This window comes from Lates calcarifer, linkage group LG1 (assembly GCF_001640805.2).
Source record: "Lates calcarifer isolate ASB-BC8 linkage group LG1, TLL_Latcal_v3, whole genome shotgun sequence".
In the NCBI taxonomy this organism is placed as follows: Eukaryota; Metazoa; Chordata; class Actinopteri; family Centropomidae; genus Lates; species Lates calcarifer.
In genome coordinates this window covers 19077327-19097232 of record NC_066833.1, presented here as the reverse complement: position 1 = coordinate 19097232, position 19906 = coordinate 19077327, and the positions used below count along the sequence as shown (strand labels likewise).

General features: G+C 37.7%; 3 protein-coding genes across 5 annotated transcripts in view; 1 reads left to right on the top strand and 2 right to left on the bottom strand.

Annotated features, from left to right (window-relative positions):
• slc4a10b (solute carrier family 4 member 10b) overlaps nt 1-6691 on the top strand; it is a 31710-nt gene extending 25019 nt beyond the window's left edge. For both annotated transcript variants that reach the window (XM_018702458.2, XM_051071629.1), the window contains 12 exons: nt 168-413; nt 548-653; nt 981-1142; nt 1392-1505; nt 1642-1803; nt 1947-2198; nt 2436-2504; nt 3618-3791; nt 4136-4255; nt 4346-4410; nt 4536-4643; nt 5643-6691. In XM_018702458.2, coding sequence (XP_018557974.2) covers nt 168-413; nt 548-653; nt 981-1142; nt 1392-1505; nt 1642-1803; nt 1947-2198; nt 2436-2504; nt 3618-3791; nt 4136-4255; nt 4346-4410; nt 4536-4611 — 1546 coding nt within the window. In that variant the 3' untranslated portion in view covers nt 4612-4643; nt 5643-6691. The remainder of the gene's footprint in view (nt 1-167; nt 414-547; nt 654-980; nt 1143-1391; nt 1506-1641; nt 1804-1946; nt 2199-2435; nt 2505-3617; nt 3792-4135; nt 4256-4345; nt 4411-4535; nt 4644-5642) is intronic.
• Nucleotides 6692-8416: 1725 nt separating this feature from the next.
• gcgb (glucagon b) lies at nt 8417-10129 on the bottom strand. Of its 2 annotated transcripts, none has more exons than XM_018702460.2 (4): nt 9978-10129; nt 9747-9852; nt 8879-9034; nt 8417-8766 (listed from the first exon to the last, which is right to left on the bottom strand). In XM_018702460.2, the coding sequence occupies exons 2-4, from the start codon at nt 9839-9841 to the stop codon at nt 8646-8648; spliced, it is 372 nt and encodes a 123-aa protein (XP_018557976.1). In that variant the 5' UTR covers nt 9842-9852; nt 9978-10129; the 3' UTR covers nt 8417-8645. The 2 variants fall into 2 exon arrangements, with proteins under 2 accessions (XP_018557976.1, XP_018557977.1); XM_018702461.2 differs by having other exon boundaries at nt 9747-9849; nt 9978-10064.
• Nucleotides 10130-10649: 520 nt separating this feature from the next.
• Nucleotides 10650-19823, bottom strand: fap (fibroblast activation protein, alpha). Its single transcript, XM_018702394.2, has 26 exons — nt 19186-19823; nt 18857-18938; nt 18273-18359; nt 18062-18156; nt 17117-17191; nt 16934-16986; nt 16666-16738; nt 16373-16493; nt 16119-16273; nt 15791-15888; nt 15553-15682; nt 15359-15397; nt 15164-15262; nt 14993-15063; nt 14835-14888; nt 14423-14547; nt 14213-14263; nt 13884-13982; nt 12914-12983; nt 12623-12817; nt 12410-12464; nt 12208-12307; nt 11774-11832; nt 11606-11678; nt 11338-11411; nt 10650-11128 (listed from the first exon to the last, which is right to left on the bottom strand). Exons 1-26 carry the CDS (start codon nt 19186-19188, stop codon nt 11027-11029), a joined length of 2238 nt encoding a protein of 745 aa, XP_018557910.1. The 5' UTR covers nt 19189-19823; the 3' UTR covers nt 10650-11026.
• Nucleotides 19824-19906: the final 83 nt, after the last annotated feature.

The following is a 19906-nucleotide window of genomic DNA, read 5'->3' as shown; positions in this document are numbered from 1 at the left end:
CCATTTAATTTTCTGATTGTACAGACAAAAGATCATTACATTTCATTGTGATAATAACTTTGAGATTACTTTCTCCAATCTGCCACATTGTAAATACTGAACATATAATGTGTTTTTATTTCAGCTATTTTCCACAATGATTTTTTCCCTCCTTTGTCTCCACATAGGGAATATGGCTTATCCTATCTGTCACTGAGAACCTGTATTGGTCTGTGGACAGCTTTCCTCTGTATTGTGCTGGTGGCCACAGATGCCAGTTCCCTTGTTTGTTACATCACACGGTTTACAGAGGAAGCCTTTGCGTCACTCATCTGCATTATCTTTATCTATGAGGCCCTGGAGAAACTTATCCACTTGGGGGAACACTATCCCTTTAATAAGAACAACGACCTGGAGAAACTCACCATGTACTCGTATGTGCACGCTTGTTCTTGCGCAGTATGCTGTTTAAGGAATAATTACTAATAAGTACATTTCTTGGGGGTACAGTAAATTTCTGACAGTTAAGGGATTATGTAGTCACTCAGATGTTAATGTGCTTCCACAGATGTTCATGTGTTGAGCCTTCTGACCCCACCAATGGCACCCTGAAATATTGGGAGACCAACAACATCACTGCCTCAGAAATCTACTGGGAGGCGCTGGAGGTCAAGGTATTAAGTCTGCCAACTTAGTATAAAAAAAATAAAAAATAAAAAGTTACACAAAGGTATACTGAAAAGAATATATTTAGTTTTGTTTTTTTTTACCTTAATGTGACATGCTCTCCCAGATGGAGGAAGCCCAAGAGATTAAGGACACGTGGGCTGGATTATATAGGATTTCTCATGCAAATCACTCTAAAAGCACATTTTTTGTACTTGGTTAAGTTTTTTTGCGCATGTAAATGCTCATAAACCCTGTTTGTGGAAGCCTACAATCTGCTGGTGCTGTTGTAATGCTAATCGTAAGAAAACTTTGCCCTCTACCTGTTGTTGTAGGACTGTATTGAAAAGCAAGGTGAGTTTGTGGGCAGCGCCTGTGGCCCACATGGACCCTACGTTCCTGATGTCCTCTTCTGGTGTGTCATTCTCTTCTTCTCTACTGTCTTCATGTCCGCTTTCCTCAAGGAATTCAAGTTCAGCAATTACTTTCCCACGAAGGTACTGTGCGTCCAACATCCTCTTCCTAAATTTCAAAGCTCTGCTAAACAGAGCTTTGGTTATTTAGCATGGTGCAGTGGTACACTCTAGTGGTCTAATATCGGTACTGCGTAAGAAGAAGAAGGAAAATGGAAAAAGAGGAGTCCTGTTTCCTGCACCTTGCAACCCTTTTATTGGGGTTTACACTGGATAAAATAAAGGTAATTGTATGATTGGATGATATTTTGAGGAATTTTTCATCTCTATCAGGTGAGGTCCATCATCAGTGACTTTGCTGTGTTCTTCACCATCCTTACAATGGTCTTAGTCGACTATGCCTTAGGGATTCCCTCTCCAAAGCTTAAGGTCCCCAGTGTGTTTAAGGTAAGAAATAGTTTAATCAGATCAGATATGATGATCATATGATGAGTTATGATCAGATTGCTCAGTAACAGCATAATTTTTTAACAAGCTGCTACTTGTGTCAAACCAATTGTCAAATTTATTTATTTTTAATCAGCCAACCAGAGATGATCGTGGTTGGTTCATTAACCCACTGGGGCCCAACCCCTGGTGGACTGCAGTCATAACGGTGGTCCCAGCTCTGCTTTGTACCATTCTCATCTTCATGGACCAGCAGATCACAGCCGTCATCATCAACAGGAAGGAACACAAACTCAAGGTACGTTCCTGTCACAGCTTTCAATTCTGGTTGTGGGCTGCATCAGTGAGATGGCCTGTATAAGCATCTTGGAGATGTGGTGTTCAAAGTGCATCAGAATTACTCATCTTCAGCATCATGTACTGGTCCTCTACCCCCTTCAGAAAGGCTGTGGGTACCACCTGGATCTGTTCATGGTGGGGGTGATGCTCGGTGTGTGCTCATTGATGGGCTTGCCGTGGTTCGTAGCAGCCACTGTCCTCTCCATCACCCATGTCAACAGCCTGAAGCTTGAGTCAGAGTGCTCGGCTCCCGGTGAGCAGCCCAAGTTCCTCGGCATCAGAGAGCAACGCTTTACTGGCCTCATGATCTTCACACTCATGGGCTGCTCTGTCTTCATGACATCTATGCTAAAGGTCAGTCACAGTCTTTTTATTATTAGTCCATTTTGATGTGTGTGTAGGTATTATCCCAGGACTGTCGAATCTGACTTAAAGTTTCTTTTTGTAGCCGTATTATACATTTCTCTGTTCTCTTGGTATTCCATGGTGTGTTATTGAGTATATTATTGAGTATATTATAGATTGGCGAAAATAGAGCAGTCACTGACATGCACAATGATGTTACTGACATGACACTTTTTTGTTCTTCAGTTCATTCCTATGCCTGTGTTGTATGGCGTATTCCTTTACATGGGAGCATCTTCTCTCAGAGGCATTCAGGTACAGTCACTGCATATGGTAACACAAGGATGCAACACTTACCTCATTTGACATTCCATATGAATGCCTGATGTTGACAGTAAATTTTTGATTATGTAAATTTACTTTGTTTCTGTGCGGTCTGTGTTGAGTTTGCGTGTTCTCCCTGTGTCTGCGTGGGTTCTCTTCGGGCACTGAAACTTCCTCCCACAGTCCAAAGACATGCAGGTCAGGTTAATTGGTGACTCTAGATTGTCCGTAGGTGTGAATATGAGTGTGAATGGTTGTTTGTCTGTATATGTTGGCCCTGCGATAGACTGGCGATCTGTCCGGGGTGTACCCCGCCTCTCTCCCAGTGTCTGCTGGGATTGGCTCCAGCCCCCCACAACTCTAGGATAAGTGGTATAGATAATGGATGGATGGATAGTTTGTTTCTCAGTTTTAATGCCCACGCCAGGCATTAAAACAGTCATCTGCACTCCTGAGTTTAAAATGTGATGTGACATTTTAGGGCCTGTCCTGAATTTGGGTTGTATATAACATTTATAATATTTTTTATCTGTGTGGCTGAGATTAGATAGAGAGCTGGTTAGTGTTGTTAATTTGCAGACCCTTCTACCAGATAATCTGCATAGACTGTTAATTCTCACCAAGCCATGATAGGGGATCGCCTCCATATTGTCTGGCTGCCCAGATAAAAAGTGTTAATTGGCCACTAGTGTGTTCCCAGCATTTATAGAACACCTGACTGATATTTAATTGCCCTGTTTACTTCAGATTTTCTTCAATTTGGAGTACTTTCTATTATTGGTTTTGTAAATGATATTTAAATTAAGACCAAAAAAATGCTTATTAGGAGATTCAGCCTGTCAAAGTAACTTTCATCTTTTAGCTTACTAGATATTGGAATTTCTCCACCAGCTAGTTAGTAACTGTTTGGTGTTTTGTGATAGGGATGTAGTGGTTCCTGGGTTTATACAAGCTTTTCTACTGAAGACAGCTGCCTGCTGCTGCTGACTTGAAGAGAGTCAACTCAACCATGGTTAACTGATGTTTGCCACTCTTAAGAACCCTTGTCTTGTCTTTTGTAAAAGACAGATCACTTAAGAGTTGTTAATCATTTGTCCTTTCCAGTTCTTTGACCGCCTGACACTGTTCGGTATGCCAGCCAAGCACCAGCCAGACTTCATCTATCTACGACATGTACCCCTGAGGAAGGTGCACCTGTTCACCATCATCCAGCTCAGCTGTTTGGTTCTGCTCTGGGTCATCAAGACCTCCAAGGCTGCCATTGTCTTTCCTATGATGGTGTGTAAACAGTCCAATTAAACCATCTGCAGGCCCTGTATACAATCAGCACACCTTTCACTAGACACCTAAGTGAAGTGTTAACAGGGCTCAGTGTGTGAATACAGGTATGTTACTGGGTCAGCAGGGAGTTGTCAGAATAAAATAATGTAAAGACTTCATCAAAATGACCTGAACTTTTTTTTAAGATGCTTAAAGGGTGATCATTTAAACTGATCTGGTATCTTTCTTTCTGCATACTCAACATTTCAGCATTGTGTATTTGCTGCTACTGCCTCTGCCTGTTTAACTCTCCCTACCCCTCAGCATAGCGTCATTAACACATACTTGTGTCAATTCTGCAGGTGTTGGCTCTGGTGTTTATCAGGAAGCTTATGGACTGTATCTTCACAAAGAGAGAACTGAGCTGGCTGGATGACCTCATGCCAGAGAGCAAGAAGAAGAAGCTTGAGGATGCTGAAGAGGTACGGTTGTTATGACCCATGTACTTTTCCCAACACAACATGCAGACATAATTTTATTAAGATTCACATGCATTTAAACTCAATCTTCAGGAGGAGGAACAGAGTATACTGGCAGAAGACGAGGGAGTGGTGCAAGTGCCATTGGAAGGGTACAAGTAAGTTAAATTACATGTGTGAAGTTGCAAAAAGGTAATGTAAACTGGTCTTTCTGAATTTTATCCATATATTTTAATTTGTAAATCTGTAAATCACTATCTGACTATCTATTCTCTTTTCACAGAGGAATACCTGTCATCAACATCACAGATGAAATGTCAAAAGGTTCTTTTGGAAATACTTGGAATGCCCACAGCTAAAACATGAGAAAGAATCAAGACAAAATATTATGGTAAGACTTTTTGCATTGTTGAATATATCGAGAATTCACTCATAGTTTACAGTTAGTGCTGACAGAGATGAACAAAAATACACTTGGTTATTACAAATTTCAAAGACAACATTTCAATAAGGAAATTGTGCTAGTATTTATCCACAAAGCTGGCTGCCATTTGCTCATTAAATCTTTGGCTCCTTGTTCTGCTGGCAAATGCTTCATATTTATCTGCAGCTGTTTCAGTTAACATTAATCTTTCAAAGCAGCAGTATGAGGATATTTATAAAACTCCAGCTACATTAAAAAAAAAAAAAATCACATGTAAGTCAAATAGTCTTTTTGTATATGTTTCATGTCTCCTCCATTAATATTTATTCAATGCATTGAATGGGTCCAATATTCTGTTGATATGTCTTGATATGAACACAGCCTACTCAAGTTTATATGCATTTAGTTTTAAAGGGTTAGTTCACATTTTGGGAAATATGTTTATTTGAGATGATAGATACCACTCATCTGTAGGCTGTCGCCAGCAGCGAGTTAGAGGACTCGAAATACAGAAATACAGAGACAGCTATCCTGGATCTGTCCAAGGGTAACAAAATCTGCCCACCAGCGCTTATTAAGCTCACTAATGAACACATTTCATCTCTTTTGTTTAATCCCTACAAAAAACAAAGTGTAGAAATGATGATGTTGTGCTTTTATGGAGGTTTATGAGCTGAACTGTGTGCTGCTGTAGTGTCATTTTTACACTTGGGTCTTTGTACTGGTTAATTTGTAGATTAAGTTTTTATTTAAAACATGATCCAATAATTCAATATAATATAGACAATATATAATAATAGGTACATTTTACTGGTAATACTTACATGCTTTTATTAAGGTAAACTTTTTAACGCAAAACTTGTAAAACTTGTAATGCAGTATTTTTACACATAGATAAATGCATAGTATTGACATACTGTATACCTTGTGATTATTCATCTGTCTTTTCTTTCTTGTTGCTAACAGTTTACCACAACACTCACAGTATTTCCCCACAAAATAAGGGTGCAAGATGGGACATGTACGGTAAAGATGACGAAGGACAGTGTTGAGAGTCTTTGTCACTGTCCCTTCTGTGTGTTCGTAAAAAAATCTGCATTGTGTGCCACGGTTTTATCAATCCTTCAAGTTAAGTTTTGTAAAGTTGTAACTGTTTTGTAAGTGAGTAACTGTGTTATCTGATGTGTCACAAATATTCTGCCTGTACATGAACCAGTGAAACCAACCAGATTTTCCCGATTTGTTAATGTCAAATTGTATTTTCTAAACTTAGATACTGCATTGTTACACTGAATGTAAACTACAAAAATGGAAAAGGAAGGTCTTGCTAAGAAATTGCTTTCAAGTTTTTGCTTTTGGATCAATTTGTATTTACTTTGGTATATACTTTGTATTTTGAGATAGCATCATATCAACATATACTTAGATTCTTTATCAATTTATATACTGAGTACCAGTAACTCTTTTTTCTTCAAGTTCTCTTTAGATATTGAATATGATGCGTAATTGAATACAAAGATCTAGTAAATATTTTCTAAGCATAAGGTCATTATTGACAATAACCACATAAAAAACTTTATGAAAAGCCATACATACATGTCTACAAAATCTTGTAACATGAAAAATCCTGTAAAATACACATTTCTGATGTGTGTTTATGGGACAATTTTGAATCCCACCTAATGATTGTGAAAACTGGTTAAAACTGGTTTTAATGTTATCAGCGTGCATCTGTTCAGAACCAAATACAAAAGCACTTTTTTTGCTAGAGTATCAATGCTTATTATGTATTTATATGAAAAATTATTTATCTATATTTATTCTGTGCAATAAGATAAATGTGTTTGCTACAGAATACCTTGTAGCCAAAAAGTAACTTACAGTATTATGCTTCCTCGTGTCAGTGTATTGCTTATATTGTAAAAAAAACCCAACAAAAAACAACTTTACAAGCACAATTTTATTATGTTTATTTTGTCATTGTTATTTTAGCTTATTAAAATTCTATGAGCGCTCTTGTTTGTCTTATTGTCACACACTCAATCCTAAGTGTGTGTGCACAGAAACAATGGGAAGATGGGCAACACTTACAAAACACAAATGCAATACATGAATTCATGCAGGATATATCATGGATTTCACCATTAAGAAACAACAAATCACTATACGTAAGTTCTCATCTTTCAGTGATTGTTAATATTTGATACTTCATTCATTCATTGCAACTGAGTAGCTTCAGAACAGTACCGATGGACTATTTTTGTAAATGTGCACTAAGTAATACCAGTAATACCATTACCTGTGTCAACCAGTTGAGTAATGGTGATCTTGAGTGAAGTAATGATAAAGTGCTGAACCCTCCATCTTATTCAAGCCAAATTTATTTTATTCCATTTTTAAATGGCATATACTGTAGATAGATGATGTATGAAGTAACTGTGGATTAAGGATCATTAAGTGTTAAATAATCTCATATTATCAAATCAACAGGAATTAATAATATATCTAGTCATTAAAGTTTGTGTTTTGTATAAAGAGTTTCTCAAAGATGTTGATGTTTGTTGCTTGATCAGTATGTACAAATCCCTCTATAGTATCCTAGACATTTAAGCTTTATCATTTAGGCTCACATCACACATCAGATCAGCTGTCAGATGACTGAGTGGGTGCACATGTGTGATCATAAACTGCAATGATACAGTATGTTTGTGGGGAACGGCATGAAGGAAACATCCAGTATCAGTGACAGCGAGTAGAAATGCCCATTTATAACCCTCAGAGATTTGGCCTAGACTGGAGTGGGCAGGGCTTTCGTAATCAACAGATGGTTTGATGTGCTACGGATGACAGCTTAGAGATGTGGCTCATCCCTAAGCATGTCAAGCTGCTGGCTCATACGAATTATTGTTTTGTCTTAATGCCAGGAGGAACTCAAGAGTATTGACCCAGTCATTGTTCCCAATGAGTCTGACTTGATTGACATAATTTCCTTTCATTTAGCATAATCCTCCTTGGCATGCTGTCAGAGCATCACTGGGAAATCCTTCTCCAGTTAACAGCTGACAGGTGACACACATCATCTTGTTACCAGGTAGTGATGCCAAAGCACATTTCTCCCTGGAGTGGTGTGCTTATTGATTTTTGTTCTGCCTCCATAAACAGGAGGATTAAGAGAGCTTGACAGAAAAAATAGTGTCACCCATTGTCAAATCTCATTTCTTGGCCAAACATTAACACTGATATTTATAATAATGTTTGATGAAGATGCCCAGCAGCTTTTATATTCTCATTTATCAACTGACCATACAAAAATGTCCTCACAGAAACTACTATTGATTAAAATGACCATGTTTTTTTTTTTTTTAAATTCAATTAATGATTGACATCAACATATGAATACTGTGCCTAAAACATCATCCTCGTGTATTCTCTGATATGGTTGTAGCTCCTTGCTAAAAGCGATCCTTGTCAAACCAATTTTTCAAAATGAATTTAATTTTTTAAAGAGGGAGCTCATAGATTGTACACATTTCTTTATTGAAAACTAAATATGACTTTTCTGAATAATAAGAAAAGGTATTGAGACTATCTACAGAAGTAATTATCGAACTTGCACTTGTCACATCAATAATGTGATAATTTCTTATCCTTACAAGTTTAGGTGAGAGGGAAGATGAAAATGCTAAAATGAGAAATGCAAAAAAAAAAAAAAAAAAAAGAATCATGACGTGAATTCATGATGAAAGTTTCACAGCATTTATGATTGAGACACACTTCAAACATAACTGTAACTGTTTGCATTTTGACAACATTTCCTTCAGCTGCTGAAGGCTGGCAGAGCCTCTTACGAGGGGAATTTAATACCATGACCGAAGAATAGGCTAGTACAGATTGTGAAACATATAATGGCACAGAGTCATTGGGATTTGCTGCATTATTTAGGGGGCTGGTGGAGCTTTGTGGTTGAGTCTAATCTCTTCTGCCTCGGCCAGTCTTCAGCCAGGACACAAACTCCTTGGCTGCCTGGTCCTGCAGGTAGGAGCTCACGTCACTTGTGTAGGTGCCGTCTGCATGGCGTCTAAATAGACTCCTGTAAAAACAAACCATGTCATTGGTTTAGATCCAAAACTAGAGGCATTTAACAATCTACAATATTAATGTGCTCCAATTGAATTTATTCACTAAGGAATCGACAAACTCACCCATTCCTTTTTGAGTTCTTTAGCCACTGGACAAAGTCTTGTGCTCTTCTTGTCTCCAGGTATTTACTGTAGTCGTTGGAAAATGTTCCCTCTGAATGTCTCTTCATGTTTGAGAGCTCGATTGGTTCGGTCAACAAGGAGTTTTCAGTCAATAACCTGGGAAAAGACAAATTATCAGATAAATGAGCTGAGCAGGACACATTTCCACTTGCCCCCTTTTCTTCTCTGTCCTCTCCTTGTGGAGTCCCCTGGGAGGTTTGTACCTGCTGAAGGCTTCCCCACAAGTGCTCCATTATTCTCCTGTACTAGTCACTGCTTGTACATTGAATAATCAGTATCACTAAATTTGGATCTACTTGATGCTGTGGTCCTTGCGACACTTGTGAAATTGAATATTCAAAAGATGCAGTGACACTGAGCAATACTTGAATTCTGAATTAAAGAAATTAAATTTTGTCCTGCAAGTGCTGCAGTTCCTCCTTAGCAATAGGCGAAATCCCATTATAACTAGAGATTAAAGAATAACAATGACAATGTCATAAAAATAACACTTCATATAAGGCATTAAAATATATCAAACATTCCCCGAAATATGAGTAACATTAACTTTCCCTACAGATTCTCTCATTACGAATTACAGCAGACATTACTAGAAGTCTCTGCCTGTATTCCCTTTTTAAAAAGTCTGAACATGCTTTGAACCACTGAGACATATGAATGATGTTATAAACTGGTTGCTTGCTTCCAAAGATCTAAATCTTCGCTAAAACTGAACACTATGTTGCACTTTCTGCACTGATGTGCACAGTTCAGGATGGTGTTATCAGTGAGGCAATGTGAATGAGAAAAAGCAGAAAATTTAGCTTACATGGAGTTTCGATCTGTGTCCTGGTCAGGCACCTGCCAGCTGCTTTGGATGATGATGAGGAGCAGGAGTCCTGCCAAAGAGTAGGTGCTTTTCATTGTTTGAGCTTCTGAAAGATGAGCATAGAGCGAGAGAAACATTGTGAGACTACTCCATCAGAGCATATTAGAGCAAATGTTTATCCTGACAAGATATTCTGGATTGTGGAAAGGTCTAAGGTACAAATATTCTCACCTGTGCTCCTTTCTGTCGAGCGTCTCAGAGAGCAATTGTGAAGTGCGCTGACTGGTGCCCTTCTCTCTTTTGGCTTATGGAGCTGTTTCACGGTCCCCTCTTGATCTGCTCGGTCTTATATAGTAGAGCTGAGTGGTGTTCTCCCAGGTGACTCCCCCGTCACAGAAACCTCAGCATATCCTCTGTTACTCTCAACCCATTAGTCAGCTTCCATCTCAGTCCACTGAATATATTTGCCTTAAAAAAGTATAAACATCTGAGTGACAAAAGCTGCTGCTTTAGGTGTCACAGTCAAACATGACCTCTACCCTGACAAATAAATACTGGCTCCTGTATGTGTTTAAATTACTGCCTATAATTGTCACAAACTAAAAGCCGTCTCTGTTATTTATTTATTTTTCTCTTATAGACAAATCATGTAGAGTTAGAAACATAAATACAATACAACATCCCTACTTTTGTCTAATATTCTTCATACTTTTCATGTTAAAATTTCTTGTGGGTTTATAGGTTTTATAGCATTACCTCTTAAGACCATCTCAGGAAAAATTTGATTTCATCAAGAGAGACAAAATATACAAAGAACTTAATTCTTTTTAAGAGCAATATATATTTTTACAGTAAGACATTGTGGGAAAAAGCACTATACATGAAAGAAAAATAATGAAACTGTTACATTAAAAAAAAAAAGTTTATTTTACCTTCATTAGAGACCAATTGCTACACAAATGATACCACTCCACAACAAGTCAGTGCAGTGCAATTTAGCTATTGTACGTTATCATATATTCACAAAATGGCTTTGACTATAAATGCATGCAGTGGCTTTTAGTATGTTGTAAACATCAGATATTTTGAAAAACAAATTCCAGAAATTTCACATAAAATACAAATGCTCATTTGTACAAGCAATCGAATATCCATTGCACATAAGAACATCAACACAACGTTCAACTGGACATTTCAGAATATCAGAAAGATTAAATACTTATTAGAAAACAAAAAGACTGTGGTAATCTTCACTATATATGCTGTCACATTCTTCACATCTATTTGGGATTAAGGAGGCATTTCTGCAGGAAGTGACTCATCAGGGTGTATGTATGACGATAGGCTGATCCACCGAGAGTGTGGTCCTTGTCAGTGTACCACTGAAATTAACACCAAAATCATATTAGTGCAAAGACTAAAATTCTTAAATGTCATGTAACATGATTTAATTATACACTTTTAAAATAGATTTTAATAAAAAGACATTATAGACTGTGCAGATGGATACATGTTTTTCCCATTTGAAACCTTCATTAAATAAACACCATCAAGGCCAATATTAGTCCCACTTCCCTGAGCCAATATTTACCATTGTCTCGAAGTCCACTTGCTCATCCACTAACGCTTTGGAGATCTGTGCTGCCTGCTGGAAATGGACATTGTCTACAGGAAAGACAGTGCTTTCACTACGTGACTAAACATCAAATCTCAAGTTTCCATCAAGGGCAAGTAGAGTCTATTTGTTCAAGGCTTTGCTGTGTTACCTGGTACACCGATGTGAAACAGGGATACCACATGCTATGGTCTCATCAAAAAGTGGAAAAAAAAGAATATGTGACTGAAACGACTGAACTTACCATCTGCTGTACCGTGAACCAATAGGTAGTCTACATTTTGGAAGTTCTTTGCTCTGGCCGTCACTGTGGAGTTCTGTTAAATAAAAGTGATATTCTACAGTTAATAATGCTCATCTCAAGTCAGAAGTTTGCTGCAGATTATTGTAATAGAGCTTGTATGATATTTACTTGGTATGCGTCTGAATTCTCTGTGGGCTTGCCCATGTAGCGTTCAGTGTATACTGCATCTGCAAAGGAAAAACCAATACCACAACTGTACAGTGCCCACTATACAAATATAAAATGTATCACACACACAAAAACCAGAATGAAAAAAAAAAGTTCTCAGAGAATTTAACTAGAGATTGAATCCAGAAAGGGGGTAGCACAGTGGTGCAGCGGTTAGCATTGTCGTCTCACAGCAAGAAGGTCCCTGGTTTGAACCCTGGTTTACCTGAGTTTGTGTGTTCTTCCTGTGTGTGTGTGTGGGTTTTCTGGCTTCCTCCCACAGTCCAAAGATGTGCAGGTTAGATTCATTTTGTAAATTAACTGGTGGCTCTAGATTGCCTGTAGGTGTGAATGTGAAGTGCAAATGGTTGTTTGACTTGTTTGTGTACACCCACCATAATATTCCCACTTGGCAACTGGAGCAACTGCTATCCCACACTTGAAGAGCCCAGTTCCTGCACCTAAGGCCATTGAGGTTACGTAACCACCATATGACTGAAGATCAGAGTTGATGAAATTTAGTGAATACAAAAAATATCAAATACGCAGATAAGTATGTGAGAACTACAAAGAGCAACATGATGTAGTACAACTTACCCAGCCCCATATTGCTATTCTGTCTTTGTCGATAAAACCCATGTCAATGAATTTCCTATAACACAGAAATAATTTATTATCCAGTAAAAGCAGTAGAAAGATATTTGGAGATCAACTAAATCAGACATTTACCTTTACAATAATCACATTTGCTATGAATAGTGCCGTGCATGTGATGTCACAGATGTGACTGCATGCTCAGACACACATTACCTCACAGCTATTATCTGATCTTCCACCTCAAATGTCCCAAGGCGCTTGTAGATGGCGTGCATTATTTCATCACCTTGGTAACCGCTTCCCCTTCCATCAAAACTGGCAATGATGATCCCATGTGTGCTGGAGAGATACGTGCCCCAGTTCAGCTTGAAACGATAGTCCACCCTCTGACTGCAGGGGCCAGCATACCTGTGCAGGACGGCAAAGAGCATCTATCGTCACATTACTAAAACAGATTACACAAATTATATTATGATGCAGCGCAGAGGAGGGTTGTTCACTTACACATCTATGAGAAGAGGATATTTTTTGGATTTCTTAAAATTTGGTGGTAGCATCATTTGATACCAAAGATCTGTTGGCAAGAAAAGTAAAAGATAGGACAGATCATTTTGTGACATAAAATGGTTTGGAGATCGACCTTGTGATGTAAAAACCTGAAGGCTCCAAGAGTGGACTTCTCAGTGAAGTGGGAAAGATACGTTTAAGAAATTTTAGCTAGTTTATTTATTTTATTTTTTTGTGCAGAAAAACAATACAAGACACAAATTACACTATGTAACAAAATTGTTATTTTTTCTTGTTCCTGGGGATAAAGTGTTATCTCCTAATTGCTTATGCTTAAAGTAAATGGAAAATACCATTTTTTTCACTTCAAATTTTGCTTTTAGGACCTGAGTAATGAGGCTTAGTGGGAAGGAAAAAGAAGCTTGGGACAGCTTTGTCACAAGGCTGAAAATTATGTGGAACTGCTTGAAGCTCTGATGAAGAACTACAGCAAAATGGGCCGCAGGATGTTCCTGAAAGTCCATATTCTTGACCCCATCTTGATTAATTCAAGGAGAGCATGGGAGCATACTCAGAGGAGCAAGGCAAGCACTTCCGCCCAGATATACTGGATTTTGGAGTGTATAACCAAAACAGTCGCAAATCTCAAGAAACTACTTACATCTAAACATTTTTGTATAACTCTAGAATAAATACATGTAAATCTTGATTCATATGTTGTTTCATTCATACCTTATATAAAAAGAAAATCTACAAATTTGCCCATTTTTACATAGAAAATAGGTTAATTTCTAAATGTCATTATTCAGGTCACAAAAGCTAAGTTTGAAGGTGATAATGACCTCACACCTACTACCCTCAGAGCAAAATTTATGTTACCAAAGCAGAATTTATTTTCCAAAGCAGAACATCTTTTATATATGTTTAAACATTTCTGGAAGAGACCTTCAAACATGTATTGTCTCACCAAATCCTGCAACCTTTAGTGTGCCATACTGCATCTTTGGCATTTGGAACTCTGACAGAATATTTTCCAGTTCCTTGTTATCTTCAAGGATGGAGAGCTCTGAAAAAAAGAAAGAAGAATAACTACTAAAGTAATACTATAAATCATAGGTGTGCACGAAACCTTAAATATAAGAACATTTCAACCTTTAACATCTAGAGTGGTTTGCGGATTTTCAAAGATTTATTATGCTTTTAGACATTTTAAGGTGTTGGAATATGAACAGTAACCAAAAAACTTGCATTAGTCATGAGAAACAGAACATCATTTTTTTTTTTTAGTATACGTACGTGCACCTGAGCCCCTGTTGTCCATGAGTGCGTAGAGGGGAAATCCAGGTCCTGGCGAAAACAAAAATAGAAATGCGCAAATAGTTGATTACACATCAAGTCTTCTGTATGACTTCACCAGTGACTGTTTTAGCTCAGATTATGGTTCACAGATGCTCCGCACCACAGATTAATTCACTGAGTTAAGAGGAGGGGTGGGGGGTAACTGACCGTAGCAGTCCATTCGGTAGTAAGAGGCGTCAAAGCTGAAGTAACCTGAGTTGTACTGACACCTGTCCTTGTACAGGTCGCAGGTGAGGCACTGAGGGGCAGAAGGGCTGCTTCCAATCATAACCCTGACAAACAAACAAGTGGTAACTCACGTAAGTTCATGTCAGTTCACGCTAATGCTGTAATATTTTGTGTCTTTGCTCTTGTTTATTGATCCCAATTAGATTCGGCTAATGCGTTTGGTAGTCTTTGTGGGGACCATGAATATACACACATACTGACATTAACTGCCACAAAGGGGAAACGAATATGAAGAATGCAAAATGCTGCAAAAATAAAATGAAAATAATAATAAAAAGAAGTGATAAAGCAAATAGGTTTAGTAATCACACAGATAAAAAGATTTGCTTACTTGTAAAGATTTCTCTTTACAGGTATTCCTTGGTACTGATTACTCACAAAATATCTGTGGAAAATAGTGTTACATAAGTCAGATTTACATGAATTAACTCTCTAATATTCTTTAAAGTTTATGTAGATGTCGCAGAAATGTACGGTATCATCACTCACATGGCATCTTTTGTTAATTTGCATATGTAGATGACTTCCCACTTTCCAGAGGTAATAGGTGTTGCTTTGCCCTTAACAAAACACCCTTAGTGAATATAACACTCAAGACTAAAGACATGATAAAAGCAACTGGACAGTATTTTTTGCAGAACTGTAATTGAAAATACTTACGTCTTTCACATAATGAATATGTTTGTAACCCTGAGTGTCACTCAACACTTTGTAGAAACTGAGGTTGTCTTCAGCAAAGAAAAGAGGTAAGGGCATGTACTAGGGAAAAAAAGGAAATATATTGTAGTCATACAACAAATCAAATGCTGAGGATCAATTAATTTCATCACTGGTGGTAACTTTTTGGAAACTTACATGGCCGACCCAACCTGTCTTGCTCGTTTGCTCAAATTTCTATACAAAGTAGAGACATTATTATATTATGCAGTTAATTAGCATTTACATCCATGGAAATCAAGTTAATTCATTGGTCATGATCTTTGAGATCATGCATAGGAGACAAAGTATGATTCCCTGACTAGACAGGGAACCAGAGAAGTGATAGATACCTGACTTTCTCTCCACCTGCCTCCATTAAAGTCATAGATCTGTACGATCACGTAATTCTGTTTCCTTGTGAGCCACTGCACAGCAATGCGTTCGTCTGTAACCCAGGTCACTGAGCACAAAATGTGATCACTGAGTAAAAGGCAACAGAAAGTGACAAGGTTTTCACATAGGGCAGACCATGAAGATATTGTATTTGCCTAGATTTAAGAAATGCTATAAACTGAGGAATCTACAGACCCAGAAGCAACAGATGCAGGAGGAGCCACCTGTGTGCGGCGGGTTGGATTTGTGGCGTCAACCACAAACAGCTTCACCTTGGTGATGGTCGATCCAGCCTGCACCAAACACAATCATATAACATCCATGATGAATAATCACATATCATGAGAGTGTGAGGAAGATAAATTATAGAGAAGACGATGTGGACATACAGGTGCCTACAGAATTTGTGCTATATAAATAAACATTGACTTTCAGTGTAAACTATACCATCTGACCTGTTCATTGGTATCTTGCATGTTACTAATTACATCCTATGTTTGAGAGAGGTACATGAAATACCCACCTTTGGGTATGGAACAGCCATTGTTTGAGGATATTGGTCAGATCCATACCAAGAGAACTCCACTTTGTGAACTTCTGTATCATTTAACTCTAGATACGCCAAGTATTTTCCAGTTGACGACCACCACAGTGCCCCGTTTGATGCAAACACTTCCTCTGAAATTGTTGGAAAAAATGATTTTTTTAAAAGCCCCCCTGTAACTACTATCTCCGTACACACAGATACACATCTCTGAAATAGTGAACATTACTTACCCTCATATACCCAGTCAGGGATGCCATTAAGGATCTCATTCTTTTTCCCATTGTGAGTCACTTGTACAGCTTCAGCAGTGACATCATTTTTCACATAAATGTTGAAGTCTGACACGTAAGCCTGCAAAAACACAGTGTAGTCACAGTTTTGGATGATTTTAACCATTCATATAATCCAAATCCAGACTTTTTAACCTATATAGGAGGAATATTTCCAAACCCGTTCTTGGAGTAGCTGCAATATTCTTTTGCTTACTTTGAGTAGAGTACGTGGTTACATGCTGTAAACTTACATATTTGTGTCCTGTTGGGGCCCAGGCAAAGTACTGCACGACAGTTGGAAGATTCACAGGTGTAACAAATGTTCTGCAATGAAAAATGAAAATCATTGAAGGTCATAATACCTACCTTGATATTTTTGTGTCTGTTAATTTAATGTTTAATCTGAAAAAGTTGACAGATCATCATGGTAAAAACATACAGTTCCAAAATCATTTGTTTGAGTTTCTGAAATCCTGCTATTTTAGAGTGATACTACCACAATAAAACACGGCTACTTACGACTTCTCCCTGTCATAGATGGAGTATGAGGCTGTGAATGAATGTCTCCATTTCTGTTGGCACAAATGTTGTTTTCAGACTTTAGTGATCAGGTTTGTTAAGCTCAAACCAATTGAAGAGTTTAACCATAGTCAAAACAGAAATACAAAGCTATATGGAGGCCATTCACAAGGGATTTCTCACCTTTGTGAAATTGCTTTCAAAAGCAATATATTTATAATCACCAGACAGCAAGTAATGGTTGGCATCCACTTGGGCCTACAGTGAGAATGGTCACAGAAGTATTAGTATAAACTATTAACTAAAAACTACTTGTGTTTATTTTAATACACATATACATGTACATACTACTGGTCAAAAGTTTTAGAATGCCCCCCAAATTTAAGCTGTTCAAGTTCAGTTTAAGTCACCAAAAACTAAATCATGTAAATTTCTTAGATATCAGGACCTTTTCAGGGATTAAGAGAGTTAATTTCTTATGGCTAATTTACAATTTTCCTTTAGCAAATGAAGCAAATGAAGCCTAAAGTTAATGCAAACAATTCCTACAAGTGTCCCAAGTTTTGATGATTACTCTGTATGTACAAAGGCAGTGTTGGAACTACAGGAAGTAGGACTGTATATTGTTATCAGCATAGTGAGAAAAGAGCACGTGACAAACACTGGTGGACAGACTGGTTGGTCAGGGGTTCATCTTACAACAAGATGATGACCCAAAACATTAGAGGAACAGAATAAGACTGTGGTTTCAAATGATAATAGATAATAGATCAGCACAGTCTTCTGTTTAGTTCATCCAAAACTAAACAGAAGGCAGAAGGTGAGAGCAAAGCAACCTACAAGTGCAACACATGGGGAACTTCTGCAACAGTCTTGGTACAAACTTTCCAAGAAATGTTTGATTTTAATTGTAGAGAGAACGCCATAAGTATGTTTGGCTGCTGAAAATTCAGGATTTAAGATCCCTTGATTCCTTGTTTGTTCTATGCTTTAATTTTGCGGTTCTGAGATATTACACTATGTAACTGTCAGTAACAATTGGCAAAATTGAGGTATTCTAAAACTTTTGACTGGTACTGTAAATATACAATATATATACTTAAATATATATATATATATATATATTACAAAGGTTGAATTGCTCAAATATAGTGACTTCTCATTCGTTTCAGCATTGTGGAGAAAGACATTCCCATCTGATGTTTTATGCAGATACTCCTTATCTGCAGATAGGAAGGACAAAAAAATGATTGTGAGGGATTTGTACACAGCATGAACATTCATATAGTATGTTGCCCAAAAGAACTACTTGTATAGGTGATTTGACTGGCAGTGATACCTGATATCCAATACAAATTGTAGGCTTTCCACCTTATGGTGTCATTGAAGTAATCTTCAAAGGTGTATGGCCTTTTGTTGTCAGCTTCTGAAATTGTGCACATGCTTCATTAATTTTGCAACAAAGATTGTTTGCTCATAATAATGTCAGAAACAAGCTGGTGATTTTTATTTTTTTATTTTTATTTGATTTATTTTTTTGCTGTGAAATCTGAATTGGAAAACCCTCCGTCACGCGGTGGCGCTATTTGAACTGTAACATCCAGCAGCATGGTATTACACTTAAGAGCCACATAGGAGCGGTTGATAAAGCATATCACCATTTCCTGTTCTTTCACAAGTTTGTCACTTCAAGAGTTAAGTCATTCGGTCAACTAAAGAAAAACATGTACATTTAGACGGCAATAATATTGGCATCTTATAAGAAACAAACAAACAAAATCTGTTTAAAATGGATTATTCAAGCGCAAAAATAGTTTGTAAAACATGATTTATAGCTGTTTTTGAATGTTTTCACACTGAACGCCGATGGGCAGCACACACACAGAGGAAGCAGTGAATAGACAGGCTTGAGCTGCAACTTACTGCTGAAATAAACTGCTGGGATTGTTATTAACGTGATGACGACAGCCGCCCCTACCACCCCCCACAGCACCTTGTTGCAGCCCTGTGAAAGGTGACACAAGAAAAAAGATACAAAAACATGCCCTGCAGTCACACAACACAAGCTGACGTTGCAGGTTCTCGTTTAATCGCCTATTACTTTACAGTACATTTACATTAACAGTGAGCGTAACAATGTCCACAAGAAGTAATCATTCTTTTTTTTCCCTTTTTTTTAAACAAATATTTTCTTTACATTTCAAAACTACTTCTTTTTCACTACTGAAGCGGAGATTAAATCGATTACTGACCATGATGCAGATGGAGTCGCAGTGAAGCTCTCTGAAACTCTTTAATAATCCTTAAGGGTCGCTGGCGGTAAGTATGTGACTTCTTGGACAAGCGGCCTAGTTAACATACTCTCCATACAAAAACCACCCGGAACAATGACTTTAAACGAGATATGGCAACATAAGAAAACTGAGCTTCGTCCTACTTCTCACTCTTCCCGCCGCATTCCTGAGAGGAGTCCGGCACCAGACAGAGATGACTCCCTCAAGTCAGCAGCCTGCAACTTTCCAAGAGCGCACACAACTTGCTGGTATTTAGGAAGTGGCTTTTTCACCGAGGGCGCAAGTCATCCACTCCACAAAATGTGAAAACTCAGGGAAAGTAAAGCTGTAGCTTGCCCCCCCAGTTAAAAAATTCCCCATATGTTTATATTCTCCAGTTGTTAAATAATAGTGTCGTTTTTTCTCTCTCTCTAAGAAAAGTAAGGTGATGAAGAGTTTTATTATTAATGTCGATTAATTATTTAGAATCCAAATTCAATAAAAAGCTTGATTGTGGACAATATTAACACTTCAGTCAAAACGTTTGAATATGCACCAGACAATCAGGTATCATCTGTATGCAGAAACAACTCTTAAAAAAACAAACAAAAAAAATATCTATAAATAGCTCTGACAGGTTCACTAACAGTTGGATTTCATGGAAAATCATCAGCACCTGTTTGTCAGCATGCGTGTTGAC

What these genes read in the sequence shown, in the direction of transcription:
- gcgb (XM_018702460.2), bottom strand. Translation starts at nt 9,841, where the DNA reads ATGAAAAGCACCTACTCTTTGGCAGGACTCCTGCTCCTCATCATCATC. An exon ending in GACACAGATCGAAACTCCAT is followed by an intron (nt 9,035 to 9,746) that starts GTAAGCTAAATT and finishes GTCTTTTCCCAG; the next exon opens with GTTATTGACTGAAAACTCCT. An exon ending in AAGAACTCAAAAAGGAATGG is followed by an intron (nt 8,767 to 8,878) that starts GTGAGTTTGTCG and finishes TTGTTTTTACAG; the next exon opens with GAGTCTATTTAGACGCCATG.
- fap (XM_018702394.2), bottom strand. An exon ending in CAACAGGGGCTCAGGTGCAC is followed by an intron (nt 13,983 to 14,212) that starts GTACGTATACTA and finishes TCTTTTTTTCAG; the next exon opens with AGCTCTCCATCCTTGAAGAT. An exon ending in AAGTGGACTTCGAGACAATG is followed by an intron (nt 11,129 to 11,337) that starts GTAAATATTGGC and finishes TGTTAATTTCAG; the next exon opens with TGGTACACTGACAAGGACCA.